The sequence below is a fragment of the Leptonychotes weddellii genome, chromosome 1, assembly GCF_054177405.1.
Source record: "Leptonychotes weddellii isolate Sample4059 chromosome 1, ASM5417740v2, whole genome shotgun sequence".
NCBI classification, from domain to species: domain Eukaryota; kingdom Metazoa; phylum Chordata; class Mammalia; order Carnivora; family Phocidae; genus Leptonychotes; species Leptonychotes weddellii.
In genome coordinates, this window is record NC_138369.1 from 188761016 (window position 1) to 188774921 (window position 13906).

Genomic DNA, 13906 nt, shown 5'->3' on the forward strand with positions numbered 1-13906 from the left:
TATCCTGGGACCACAGCTAGACCGTGAGCTTGAAGCCAGGGTCCTGTGAATGGACGTAGTTACCAGCACGTTTTAGGGACCTGGGCTGTGGGTGTGTGATAGAATCTCCCCCACTCTTTGCCTTTCCAGTCTTCCTGACAGGGATGATGGGTTGTCTGGAAGGTTTCAAAACTCAGGGACCACCCCCTCCCGGCAGTAACCACCCCACCACCCCACCACCGCAGGGATGGGTGGTCACTGCAGAGGGAATGGTAACTCCTGTGTCCAGGAGGATTCTGATGGGGGGATGCATGACTCTTAGGTTCTTAAAACCGGGACCCCCTCACATCAACCCTCCTGCACCCCAGATTCTGCTCACTCCCCCTCCACCGCCAGAATTAACCTGCCAAGCCCGAGTGTTCCGTGGACCCCTTTCACTGTGCTGTCTGCTTGTGGCAGTGCTGGTTTTCCCAAAAGCAGCCGGGGAATCCATGTGGCTCTTGACGTGTGTTTTTCTAGTAGGAGCCCCATCAGAATAGTAAAGCGCTAGTGTGCGTGCACACGAGGCCCGAATAAATTGCATAATCAAGCCCCTCTTAGCTAAGTTCTGTAACATCTGTTTGTGTTAAGCGGGGCCCTTTGAAAATGATTTTTTTCCTCCCTTCTTTAGAAAACACCCTTCATTTTAGATTGTGGAGAAATGGCGTGTGGCAGTTACTCTTGCTTGCTTCGACAAGACGTGTTTAAGTAAATGAGATTCATCTCCAGAACTGAAGCGTTGAAAGAACCTGATTAACAAGATCAGCGCCTATAATCACGTGTAATAGCTGTGGGCAAACAGCCCCGCGTAGCTGGGCCGGAACCGCTGCTGCTGTGGGTTCTGGGTGCCAGCAGCCTTCAGCAGATGGGCTGCTAATGTAATTAGGAATCGCTGTGTTAAATGAGTCATTATTTAAATTATCTGCTAATTTTCCTATCTATTAACCTGCTGAAAAAGAGACAGTGATGGCTGAGAAATCTCTGGCTGCTAATTGCTAACTAGGCGCCTAACTCATTTCTTCTCTTCAGTGCAACATTTCACCTTATTGTGGCGACAAGCAAATGGCTTTCTGTGAGGTTACTGCCCAGTGCATCCTCGGAAGATGGAGGAGGGACAGATAGTGGGAGACAGACACGCACAGTCCGCTGGTTGGTTTCAGCTGGTGGTAGGACGGTCAGATGATTCGGAGCCCCACGAGGCTCTTCGCGTTCCTGGCCACACTGTTTTTGTTTTCGATCAGGCTCTCTGAGTTTGAGGATATTTGGTCTTTGGGGCGCATGAGGCAAGGTTTGCATGAGTCCACCTTCCCTTGGTTCTCCCTGGCCTGAGACACTGGTGGGAGCAAGGCAGTGGGGCAGGAAGGAGCCCGTCCCTGCCGGGACTTCTGGGAGGTGGCAGAGCGCAGCTCCGGCTGTCTGCGTGAGGAGCCAGCAGGTGGAGGACTCCATCCATCCATCAGCGGCTGTGTATTTGGGGTTGAGGGCGCTCCCAGGAGCATTCACTCCCTGGCACTGCAGGCCTGCCCTGGATGCTGAAGCCTCTTGCTCTTTCGGCTACAGAGAGTAACCGGAAGCTGGACTAAGTACCAGGGCACGTGGGTGGGCACCAAAACCTCGTCTTGGATTCCAACTTTGGTTATCCTTGGATATTTAAGAGGTACGTGTGTGGTTATTTGGTGATAGAGCAGCTGGGACATGAAGTTAGCCCACCCTCGCCATCTCCAGAAAACTTAAGTACTTTGCACACGTGTATCAGGAGTTTGGCCTCTTGAACGGCCTCCTGCGTCTTCCAGCTTCTCGGCAGGTGTGCGTTTGTCCCTCCTCCCAGGTATCAGCTCACGTGTGTTCTTCCCCCCACAGGTAAGGTGATGAGCAAATTCCTGTTAGTTGTAGTCATTAATGGGGACCGTGGAAAAGAGACCAGAAAATGTGTTTGGCCCTCCGGCAGCTTACAGGCTCATTGAAAGAAAAGGTATGCAATTTGGAGAAATGGGAGGCCAGTAAAGACCCAGACCTCCAGGAGTGCCTGTCAGAATCATGCCAACGCAAAATGAGGAAAATCAAACCCCACAAAATATGCCATTTTAAACATGAGTGAGCTTTGTCTAGGCAGGGCATGAGGATATGGCTGTCCCCAAGAACAAGCCCAAAGAGAACGTCCTGAAGAAACTGTCAGAGTCAAGGAACCAACCCTTGGGCAGAGGTCCCTCAGGTGTCATGGAGTTCGTGTTGGTGGCCACCGAGGACTGAGCTCGGTCTCCCGTCTCCTGCCGAGAAGTGCACGTGGATTCAGCACCAGGAGATATTGCTCGCTCCCCGAGAGCCTGCATCGGGGGAGCGGGTAACTCACCTGACTGCGTTTACCCCTCACAAGCACCCCCTGGGAGCACTCATCACTGGCCTCCTAGGTCATGGAGCAGCTAGACACAAGCAGAAGGAGCCTGCCCAGACGCAGGTCTGTGAGCAGTGGGGTGCCCTTTGATCCTGTGCCCTGCTCAGCGAAGTGCAGAAGCAGCTCTCTGACATGCAGACAGACTGCTTATTCACATTCCAAACCTATCCAGTTCCCCACCCACCGGTGACTGGTGCAGAGTAGTTGTCCTTGTTTCAGGATTATTTTGTAGAATGGCATTGTGCAGGTCCAGGCGGGAGTGGGGTGCCCAGAGGGTACTGTTGAAGAAACACACGTCTAAGAGGGGAGTGTTTGCTTTGGGGGTATTAGGATTCTCACACATCTTCTTTCATCTTCTCTCATCTTCTAGAATAGATGGTCTAAGATCTTTTTGCCTTCTTGATCTTTTGTGTATAATTCACAGGTATGCAGTACGGACTTGTCTTATAGATGAATAAAACACATTTCTTTGGCCCAGAATATGCACATCTGCCACTTAGTGTCCACCCAGTAAAAGTTTGTCTGTCCCCCACTTGTATATTCCACAACTGTTGGTTTATTGAGCACCTACTATGTCCTGGGCGCTATCCTAGGTGCTGGCGACGAAGAGCAGAACCACACCAGGGCCCACCCTCCTGCAGGGCCCCCTGTGTTGGGGGCACGTCATCTGGAGAAGACCGTTGGACTCCATCCAGCATGGAAATGGTGCACTAGGGGCTGGGGACACAGAATTCCTAGGAATGATTTGTAAGGTATTTCCAAGAGCACAGAGGAGGGAGATATCTGCAGGGGAGATGAGAAGGGGGACCGTGGCAGGAAAAGCAGGAAGGTGGTGTTTCTGAAGCTTCCAGGGGGACTGGTCAGTAGTGGCCAGTTCTGCTTACAGGCTTCTGAGCAGGCAGAGACCTGGGAGGTCCCCGGGGAGCCTGGCAGGCCTGGAACCTGGACAGAAGCTCCACCTCAGCAGGTTGAGCAGGGGAAGGGAGGTGAGGAATCCAGACAGGAGCTAAACTCACTGATGCTTGCCTGTGACAGGGGCCAAGGGCAGAAGCTCCAGGGAGTGTGTTTGAGTTTTTGCTGATTCTAAGAAGTGACAAAAAACTTGTGCTGTCAACTCCTGCCGTTCTGGACCTTCCTGGGCCTTTCGACCTGGACCACAGGCAGCTTTTGAGGACAGGTCTGTGGATATTTTGGTCCTCTCTGCTGGGTACCTAGCTCTGCAGGGCCCGTGTCTGCTGCTGTCCCTCCAGAGGGCCCTCAGAACACAGGCCCCAGCTCGTCACACATTGCTGTGTTCTAGAAGAAACGGAACATGAGTTCCCCAGCGTAGGGAGGGAGGGCGTAGGGAAGGAGGGCGACTCGCACCTCCGGGCGGCACATCTGCACCCCAGTGTAAGGTGGGAACATTGTCTCTCTTCAGCACTTCTGAGTCATTTCCAGTTGTGTTTTGAGAATGCAAACATTCCTCGGATTTGAGGACACTGCGTGCATTTTCAGTGTCCCTTGATGGGGCCGAGCGATGTGTTTTGGGGTTAGACCATCATGTGTGTGGACCTGAACCCAAGGAAGCGGGAGATGATTCTGGAAGTTCGGGATGAAGGAACCCGCAGAGGATTGGGCAGGTGCGTGGAGACAGGCTAAGAGGTGGCCTGCACCCAGAGCCTCAGAGGTTCGATCCTTTCAGAGCAGATGGGGTGAGATGTATAGGGCAGGGGGCACTAAGCTTCTTCCTCTATGGTTCAGACTCCTTCCCGAGGGGAGGCTTGGCCCTGGCCAGAAGTCAACACGCATGGCCTCCGCGTCCAGCATCGGCTCACAGAAAAAGGTGTTGGCTTGTTTGCTGTGCACCTGAAATGCAACCCACAGTGTTTACCCTGGACATCCATCCCTTGCCTGACTTTGGGCTGCCTCAGCTCTTGGGGCGATTTCTCTCCTCAGATCATAAGCTCTAGGAACAACCGGGGTGGCCAGCTTTGCTGAGCTGCGCCTCCGAATTGAATTTTCTTGCGAGCTGGCCCCTGCTGAACTAGCTGGGAAAGAGGGTCGTACCGAAAGCCTGGATGGTTTGGAGTCATCTGCGTGTAAGTTAATGCAGTTTGTATTCTGGTGCAACTTTCCTCTGCGTTCCTGACCCCTGCCTCTGCAAAAGGGGACATCGTGCCTCGTGGTAGAGGTATGGGTGGGGGTGTATGAAAACTCTCGGGTCTGGTATGATGCGGAGGCCATGGGGGGAGCGTCTGCCCAGAAAGGCCTTGGTCACTTGGGCCGTTATGCCCAGGACAGTAGTCTTGTGTCCCTCTGACCTCTGTGTTACGCAGGAGCATTTGGTGGGGACGTGGGATGCCCCAGCGGCTGGCCTTTCTGCACACGGCCTGCTGGTGGCCGGGTGCGTGGAGACCCAGAAACACTCCTAGAGACGACGCGCTCTCCTGACTGACCACGAGCGTGGGCAGGAAGGATGCTCATGTTAGCATCTAGAGCTTTGATTGTCTGTGACTTTTAATGACCGATGAAGTATTCCTCACTGTTGTACAATTGGTGTCTGGTTTGGTTTTGTGTTTTTCGGGTGATTGAGGTGTCTTGCCACATACATTCAGCCCCACTGCTTTTAAAGGCGTGGAATTGCCTGATTGGTTCATGAAGGAGTCCTGTTGCCTTTTCTTCTCCTTTGCCTCTCTGCGCTTTCATCCAGGCAACTTGAAAAGCTCATCTTGCCTCCAGGAACCATTGAAATCTGGATGCAGGGCCCTGTGAGTTGCACGGATGAGCTCATGTCCACTTGGACCCGGTGTCTGCTCTTGGGACAAAAGCCTTGGTGCCTGACAGGCTGCATTTGGAACTGCATTCCCAGGATGGGTAAAGGTCCCATCCTTGCTGTTTTCACATTGGCTATTTGTGATACTGTGACTTTTAAGAAGAAATCTATATTTGGTCTTATTCCAGTTTCTGGTCGAGCTCCTGAAACCCCAGGCATTCCCCCAGGGAGAGGACTGATAAAGGCATCTTTTGTGATGCATAGCCCGCATCTTTGAGCCACAACTGAGTGACTTAATGAGCTGGCTCTTGGAAAGCCCCCAGGATGGGGAACCAGCCTGAGAGGAGAGGTGGAGTCTGCTTTCTCTGGAGGGCAGAGGTGCCTGAGGTTATCAGTCACCGCCACGGTTTCATGGAAATGTGGCATGGGAAGTCAAAGGATTAAGAAAAATGTATCTGATTGGATGTACAGGGGATGAACTCGTCTCTGAAAAGAATTAAAGTTGAGGGGATTAAAAAAAAAAACCAACCCTCACAGAAGGGCGCCTGGGTGGCTTAGTCAGTTAAGCTTCTGATTCGTGATCTCAGTTCAGGTCTTGATCTCAGGGTCATGAGTTCAAGCCCCCGCTTTGGGGGCTCCACACAGGGCAGGGGAAGCTACTTTAAAAAAACAAAACAAAACACAAAACCCACACAGAGATTCTGATACACCCACTTTAAGGATCATATTGTGGTGAGCCACTGAACGTGAGCGTGTCTGGGAGCAGAGAACTCTCCCCTGTAGGAAAATCTGGCCCATCCAACTGACCTGTGCACGGAGCTTCTCCGCTCCGGTTACCTGCTCAGACTGCTGGAAGCACGGGAGATCCTTCCACATCGCCACTTCCTCTCCCGTCAAATCCGAGGACATACAGACTTCTTGGCACCCCTTTGTACGTTCATGAGAAATTCATATGCAGTCCGATCCACGTTGTGGTTTGGGAGCTCAGGGCTCTTGGGCATCAACTATTTGAATAGGGAACCAGGTAATTTTTATTCAAGCTGCATGCTGTCTGAAATACCCAAACCTCTCTGTAGGGGAGTGAGATCTTACACCTTTGCGAGTGACTCTGTGTTAATAAATGCAGATGAAGCGCAGAATTCACCTCCTAAAGCTAAGGCGTATAAAGTGACTTTTATCATCTTTATTTAGTGCTTTTTATTTTTTTTTTTAAGATTTTTTTTTTTTTAAAGATTTTATTTATTTATTTGAGAGAGAGAGAGTGAGAGAGCACAAGAGGGGGGAGCGGGAGAGGGAGAAGCAGACTCCCCGCTGAGCAGGGAGCCCGATGCGGGACTCGATCCTGGGACTCCAGGATCATGACCTGAGCCGAAGGCAGTCATTTAACCAACTGAGCCACTCAGGCGCCCTTTTTTTTTTAAGATTTTATTTGAGAGAGTGAGAGAGAGCATGAGCAGGGAGGGTCAGAGGGAGAAGCAGGCTCTCCGCTGAGCAGGGAGCCCAACATGGGGCTCCATCCCAGGACCCCAAGATCATGAGCTGAACCGAAGGCAGACGCTTAACCGACTGAGCCACCCAGGTGCCCCTATTTAGTGCATTTTAGATTCACGTCAGGCCTTAGTCCCCAGATCTGTGTCCCCGCCATTCCTTCCAGTGTCACGGACGGGATCTTCAGTGGTGGGAAGGGCACACTCTGGGCTCACAGAATAGGCTCTGGTTTGAGAAGACATGGTGATGCGTTTGTTTTGCCCAGAGCTCTAGGGCAGGTGCTCCCAGGACGATTCCCCGCCATTTCCACAGCCTCCTGCAGGGAAGGCCGGTGCGCTCCGTGGATCAGGGACGCAGCAGCTGGGTTTGCTGTCTGATGCCTGGCAGCCCACACCTGAGCGTCTGGGGAGCCCGCACACGGCAGGTTCAGGCATACTGACTGTACCTTTATTTTTTCCCGAATCTGGAATGTCCTTCTACCAAGGGAAAGGTTAGTGTCTTTGATTTTACCTTTGAGAATCCCTTAGCTGTTCATTCAACAAATATTTGAGTGTCTACTCTGTGCCTGGCCCCGTTCTGGGCACTGGGGACAGAGCAGAGAACAAAACGGCCCAAATCCCCGCCGGAGGGCGCACATGCTGGTGGGCTTGGAGGGAAAACGGAGGGCTCCTAGAGCCTCGGGAGCGGTAGGTGGGTTACAAGAATGCGTTTGGAGGAAGGCAACGTGGGTTCAGACCCAGCCCCGCTACTACTCACCCCAGCGTGGTTGGGCAGGTCCGCCCCTCGGCGCCGGATTGCCCTGTGAAATGGGGGTGATGGTGCCGCTGCCCACAGAAGGGCCTCATGAGGACTAAACAGTTTAGTGTATTTGAAGCACTGTAAGCAATCACTGGCACATAGTAGGAGTTAGCTGTCCACCGTCGCTGTGGTTATCCCAGGAGGTGATGAGAAGTGGGCGGGCACTGAGTACAGCCTGGAGGAGGCGGCGGCCCACCTTCCTGATGGCCCGGACATGGGGCACAAGGGAGAGAAGCATGGATGGTGTCGCCAAGCTGGGCGGCCTGAGCCGACGTGATGGAGCCACCGTTAAGGAGATTGGAACGTCTGGGGGTGCTGGCAATTCAGTTTCGGACACGGCAGACTTGAGATGGTGTGTTTGTTCCCTGGGGCTGCCGTGGTGATGTGTAGACCGGGTGGTCTAACGCAGAAATGTCCCCTCTCACGGTCCGGAGCCAGAGGTCTGACGTCAAGGTGGCCGCAGGGCCGAGCTCCCTCTGGGATCCCGGGGAGAGTCCGTCCTTGCATCTCCTGGTCCTGGGGGTGGCCGCCGGTCTTCAGAGCACCGTGGCCTGCGCCCGCGTCACTCCACTGTCTGCCTCTGTCACTTGGCCTTCTCCCTGTGTGTGTCTTCTCGTGGTGTTCTCCTCTTGGGAGGACAGTCCTGTTGGACGAGGGCCACCCTGACGGTCTCATCTTAACTTGACGACATCTGCAAACACCCTGTTTTCCAAGTCTGGCCACATTCACAGGTCCCAGGGGGCCAGGGCTCCAGTGTGTCTTCTTGGGGGACACAGTTCAACCGCTAACAGACGGCTCTTGGACATCCCAAGTGGAGGCGCTGAGTAAGGAAGGCCTGGAGCTCAGGGGTGGCCCAGGTGGGAGACGCAGGGAGTCACAGGTGGGTGGAGGGCACGGAATGCCAGGTGACGCGGTGAGGTCGCCATGAGGCCTGTGTGCGTGGTGCCCAGACATGGTTGCAGGGCTGACCAGTGGGAAACTCTGGTCCACAAGGCGGGAAGAGAAGCCCCAGCAGTGAGGCTGAGGTGGGCAGGTGCAGACGTTGGAGGAACGCTGGCTGTGCCGTGTCCCGGAATCCAAAGCAAAGACCAATTTCCAGAAGTTTCCAGAAGGACAGAGTGGCTGACTGAGGGACATCCTGCCAGGGGTGGGGGGGGGCCCAGGTAAGAGAAAGACAGAAAGCATCGGCTTTGGCAAAACCGAGGGTTTGACCAGAGCAGCGGCGGGAGTGTTGAGAGAATTCTAGGTAGAAACTTACCCACCTGGATTCCCTTATCTACAGCTTTTTAAACTTGATTTCCAACCTCTGGGGTTTTATCTGCATGTTCTGTGTTTACTTCCGAAAGGTCTCCTCATTGTGTGTGCAGTGGGCTGTGTGTCTGGACTTGGGATGATGCTGAGCACACTCTGCCTGCGGACATCATTGCTTGCCGGCGGTTGGGGGTGGGGGTGGAAGACGATTCACATACAGTGTGGTGGCTCGGGGTCACTGGTCCCCAGGGAGATCCCAGTCCATGCTCACTAGAATGGCTGCCAGGAAAACAACCAGTGATGCCAAATTGGAGGCGGATATGGAGCGGATGAACCAGAGGAACAGTGGACCGTGGGAGTGTAACTTGGTATTGTCTCCTTTGGGGACGTGCTTGGAATTAAAACAACATTAAAAATACACTTACTCTATGACCCATCATGTTAGAGCCCTAGGTATCTACCCAAAAGCAGTGGAAACAGACAGCCACAGAATGAGTTCTACAAGAACGTCCATACCAGCCTTGTGCCCAAAAGGCTGAAACCAGAAGCGACCCCAGTGCCTGTTGAGGAGGACAGACGTCGTCCGTGTGAGGAATACTGCTCAGCTGTAGGACAAGTCCCAGCACACGTCACTGCAGGAGAGGAGCTCAGAAACCTGTTGATCAGAAGAAGCGAGATGCCCCCCACCCTGCCGGGCAAAAGAACAAACCCACATATGTTGATACACTGTCCAGTCCATGGCAAGCAAGTCAGAGGTGCTTGCCTCTGAGGAACAGGAGGGTTGCCTGGAAAAAAGGGGGCAGGAAGCGAGCTTTTGGGAATAATAGAAATGCCTGTCTCTTGCTTTGGATGCAGACCATGCCAGAGCCCACCGGTGGAAAAGCGAAGATCTTGCATTGTTATTGTATGTAAATTCGAAGTCATTAAAACCAAGAAATGACACGTGTGACAGGTGTCCCCAGGTGCTGTGGGGCACAGATGAGGGAATGCCAGCTTCCAGGGGGAGGCTGTGGGGGGCATCCTGGGCAGGGCCCCCACCCCGGGTCAGGATTTCCACGTGAGGTTGGAAAGGCAGGGAGATAGCCCGGGGTGGGACGGGGCTCTGCCTAGAGGCAAGCGCTGGTGGCTTAAAAAGGAAATTATTATTTCGGTGAAATAGCTTCTCGTAAGGCCTCTTGTGTATCCAAAGCAAAACGGATCCCCCTCCCTGCCGTAAGCTTCTTAATGGACTGTGTTCAGATTTCAGTTTCAAAGCAGCTTTTAAAAAAAATTTCTAATCAATACGAGTTTTTTCCGAGCAATACGTTGTTCTTGGTGCTTCGTTTTTGAAAGAATTATTCAAGAGTGTTGCCTTATTCAAGTAACCTGATAGTGTCTGTTTTTTCCCCTTACAAATAAAAGCTGCAGATTCTCGTTGACACTGGAAGCAGCAACTTCGCCGTGGCAGGTGCCCCGCACTCTTACATAGACTCGTACTTTGACGCGGAGAGGTGAGTGACGGGGGCGTGGCCGGGCGCAGCGGGGTTTCGGGGCAGCACACCAGTACTTGAGAATACACTGGAACAGGAGGAGCCGGAAGTCTGTCGTTTGAAGGGGGACCTGTGTATGTATATACTTTTGTGTGTGTGTAGGTGTGTGTGTGGTTGTGTGTGCTTCTGTATGGGTAGATATCCGTGTGGACGTGTAGACGATTGTGTGCGTATTTTTTCTTTTTTTTTTAAAGATTTTTTTTTTATTTATTGAGAGAGAGAGAGAATGATAGAGAGAGAGCACATGAGAGGGGGAGGGTAAGAGGGAGAGGCAGACTCCCCGCTGAGCAGGGAGCCCGATGTGGGACTCGATCCCGGGGCTCCAGGATCATGACCTGAGCCGAAGGCAGTCGCTTAACCAACTGAGCCACCCAGGCGCCCCTTGTGTGCATGTTTGTATGTATAGGTTTGTGTGGACATCTGTGCGTATGTGTGTATTGTATATATGTGTGTAAATACTTGTGTGTGTAGGTATTTGCATGTGTTTGTGGTTGTGTGTATATTTGTGTAGATAATTTGCATGTGTAAATACGGTCTTGTGCATATTTCTGTGTGTAGACATCTGGGTATATGTAGATGTGTGTGTGTGTGTGTGAGTGGTTGTGTGTTTTTCTGTGACCGGTGGACTCGTCTGCGTACGTGTGTTTGTATCTGTATGGGTTCCTTCCAGGGGAATCCATCGGAGGATTCTCCTAACAGCTGTGGTGCGTTCTTACGACATTTACTTTCTGGAAATTCGAGTCAGCTGGACGTTGTGTAGTTACACCTGATTGCAGAGAGCACAGCATCCTTTGCTGGTCATTGAGGCCCCGAGTCCTACAGTGGCGGTGGGCTAGCGCAGGGAGAGGGGCATTTGGTGTGAGCGTGAGGCTGCCCTGGGCAGCGGCCTGGTTCCTGGACGTTCGGTAGTGGTCAAGGTGTGGTTCATCGAAACCACTTCTGTGGGAGCAGGGTTGCTGGTGCGAGGAATCTGTGGCTCGCCTAGGAAGGAGCACTGAGACCTGGGACCGGGCTCCGAGCCTCTGTCACAGGGCGGGGATGCGAGACCGGAGCGGAGCCCGGACGGCTGTCTCTGCGTGGCCTGGGTCTCGGGGAGCCGGGGGGTGGGCTCCGGACACAGCCGCCAGGGCCTCGTGGCGGCGTTCGGCCCCCCGGGGGCCCGTGGGGCCAGAGCCCTGTCTTCCAGATGCGTGTGTTACTTCCATGTCTGTGTTCGTGACCCTAAAATTGAAACTCAGACAGATGAAACGAATAAGCTGACACATGGTTTGCTTTCTCAGAGCGGCCCCGTTAAACTCCCTGCTCACTTGCCTCACCCACAGTCTCTGTTCCGGGGAACAAACCCCAACTCTCGCTAGGGGCAAAGAACGACTGGGAAGCTTCTGGAAATTGCAGGCAACTTTAACAAGGCAGCCTAGCTTGCCCTGTGTGGGAGGAGTGCCCGTCTGTCTTCTCCCGGGAGCGCGTCTTGGTCTCCATTTTGGTGGCACAAGAGGTGTGGTCTCCGAAGAGCCTGCAGCTTAGTGTGTAACTCAGTGTATTGATAACCGTTTCATCATTGACATTCCGGGTGAACTTCCCGGCCAGGGACATGTGCAGTGGGGACAGGGCTGTTTCTGTTTGTATGCAGGGGGGCGGGGGGCTACCCTCTGCCCCTCCCCGTTCTGCTGGGTGGTATGTCCACGTCCTCCGCCCCGCCACGGCCGCCCATCCCCAAGCTGCTCACTCTGGACTGCTTCGTCATGGAGCAGAGCTTCGAGTTGGTCCTGACCTTGATTTTACTCATGTAGCACGGGAGGTCCAGGAGGGGAGGATACTTGTCCAGGTTCCAGCTTCTAGGTTAGCAGTTCTCAGACCATCAGCCCCGGCATTCCGTCCATATAGCCGGTACTCTGTAATGCCCTGAATGAAATGCAAAGGTAACATCACTTGCCTGCGTACCTAAGTCTAGATGCCCTACTGTGGTACTTGGGAGAATGAAGAGGTCAGGCGGAGAGAGGGAGTCAGGACCTCGATATGTGCATGCTCTGGTCGTCCGCAGTGGGGGGCCGTGAGCGTCCCGGGGGGCTTGCAGCACCCAGTGCAGACTGATAGAAGGGGGTCGAAGTAGACTCAGACCCCCACAGCAGCTTGGGTTGGTGATGTGATTTTCCAAATAGGTGAAGAATCTTGGTAAAGTTTCCCCCCAAAAGTATCACCTTCCCCTAATTTAGTTGCATTTCTGGAAAATGCAATGTGTATTCAAAGTATGTAAAAAAAAAATGTTACTTTGGTGGCAAAGCAATCCTAGCCCTCCATCTTTCCCACTGTAGGGCAGTGGTCCCCATATGTACCCAGCGTCCCCACACCTGCCATGGGGCTCAGAACACGCATACTTGAGGCTTGGCTGTATCTTTAGTGGTTTTTCCGCGTAGTTCTGTCTTTCATCACGGATCTGCAGACGCATGAGACAGAGCAAAGCCAAAGTTCAAGAGATGTGCATGGTCACGTTAGCTTCGAGTGTGCGGATTTAACCCTATGGATGAGTATTTCCTTCCTGGTGGGTGAACTGCATTTCTTTGGCAAACGCCCACAGCCAGGGGTCGATAAAGACCCAACAGCACTTTGCAGCAGTCACGCTTTTGCCACGTAGTTACTGAAACATTCGAGGGTGAGTCATAGTCAACGTTACAAATACTACGTACGATGCCAGTGAATATGTGTACAATACTTGGACCGTAGGCTCCCAGTGTCGTAATTACTTCCTACTTTGTTCATGGTTTGGTTGAACAGTGGTTCTGTCTCAGGCTTCAGTAGGACAGGTCTTTCTTTTTTTTCTTTTTAAGATTTATTTATCTCTTAGAGGGCAAGCGGTGGGGAGGGGCAGAGGGAGAGAGAATCTCAAGCAGACTCCCCGCTGACTGAGCATGGAGCCCGAAGAAGGGCTCGATGTCAGGACCCTGAGATCATATCCTGAGCCAGAATCAAGAGTCGGATGCCCAACTGACTGAGTCACCCAGGCGCCCCAGGACACGTCTTTCTAACTTAACCTGCTCACCTTGCTGGTCAGGCTTGTGGTCAGGTGGCAGATGTTCCTGTTTTTCATACTTAAACACTGAGCCTGGTTTAACGTGAAAACTCGTGGGAACGACTGTAGCCTTCCCTCCTGCTAACTCCGTGAGAGAGCTGAGGGCTCCCTACAAGCTTTCTGAGCACTCAGGGTTCTCCTGGGCTCCCCATGTGTGAGCAAATAGAGAAATAACAGAACCTACCAGTGGGCAGGGGAAGCCCCAGGCTCTGTCAACGTCAGCCCACTTCTTTGTTCGCAGGTGTTGCTGAAATGTACTTAGGACCCATAAGACGTCACCGACATTTTGGGCCTCTGGCTTTCCTTTTAAGAGGACTATTCTTCTACAGGGCTGTCAGGTTTTTTCTTAGCCAAATCAGATGGGAAGCATCACATTTCTGAGTTTGGGGCAAGTTCTGTCCCATCAGCCGCATCCCTACAAACAGTGGGTGCTTTGCAGGTTAAGTACCTGCTCCAATTTACGTTAACTTTTTCGCTCCCTTCCTCTGTTTTTTTTATCCCCTGCTTCTCACGGGCTTCTATTTGACACAGATTGATTGATTGATTGATTTTAAGAAGATTTTTTTTTTAAAGATTTTATTTATTTGAGAGAGAGAGAGAATGAGAGA

The 13906-nt window shown here is 52.6% G+C and overlaps 2 protein-coding genes across 4 annotated transcripts in view; both read left to right on the plus strand.

The window, feature by feature from the left end:
* The window catches only part of MX2 (MX dynamin like GTPase 2), a 185770-nt gene that overhangs the window by 82853 nt on the left and 89011 nt on the right, over positions 1-13906 (plus strand). The window lies entirely within an intron of this gene.
* The window catches only part of BACE2 (beta-secretase 2), a 63292-nt gene that overhangs the window by 26451 nt on the left and 22935 nt on the right, over positions 1-13906 (plus strand). For all 3 annotated transcript variants that reach the window (XM_081800270.1, XM_081800283.1, XM_081800273.1), the window contains exon 2: positions 10104-10192. In XM_081800270.1, coding sequence (XP_081656396.1) covers positions 10104-10192 — 89 coding nt within the window. The remainder of the gene's footprint in view (positions 1-10103; positions 10193-13906) is intronic.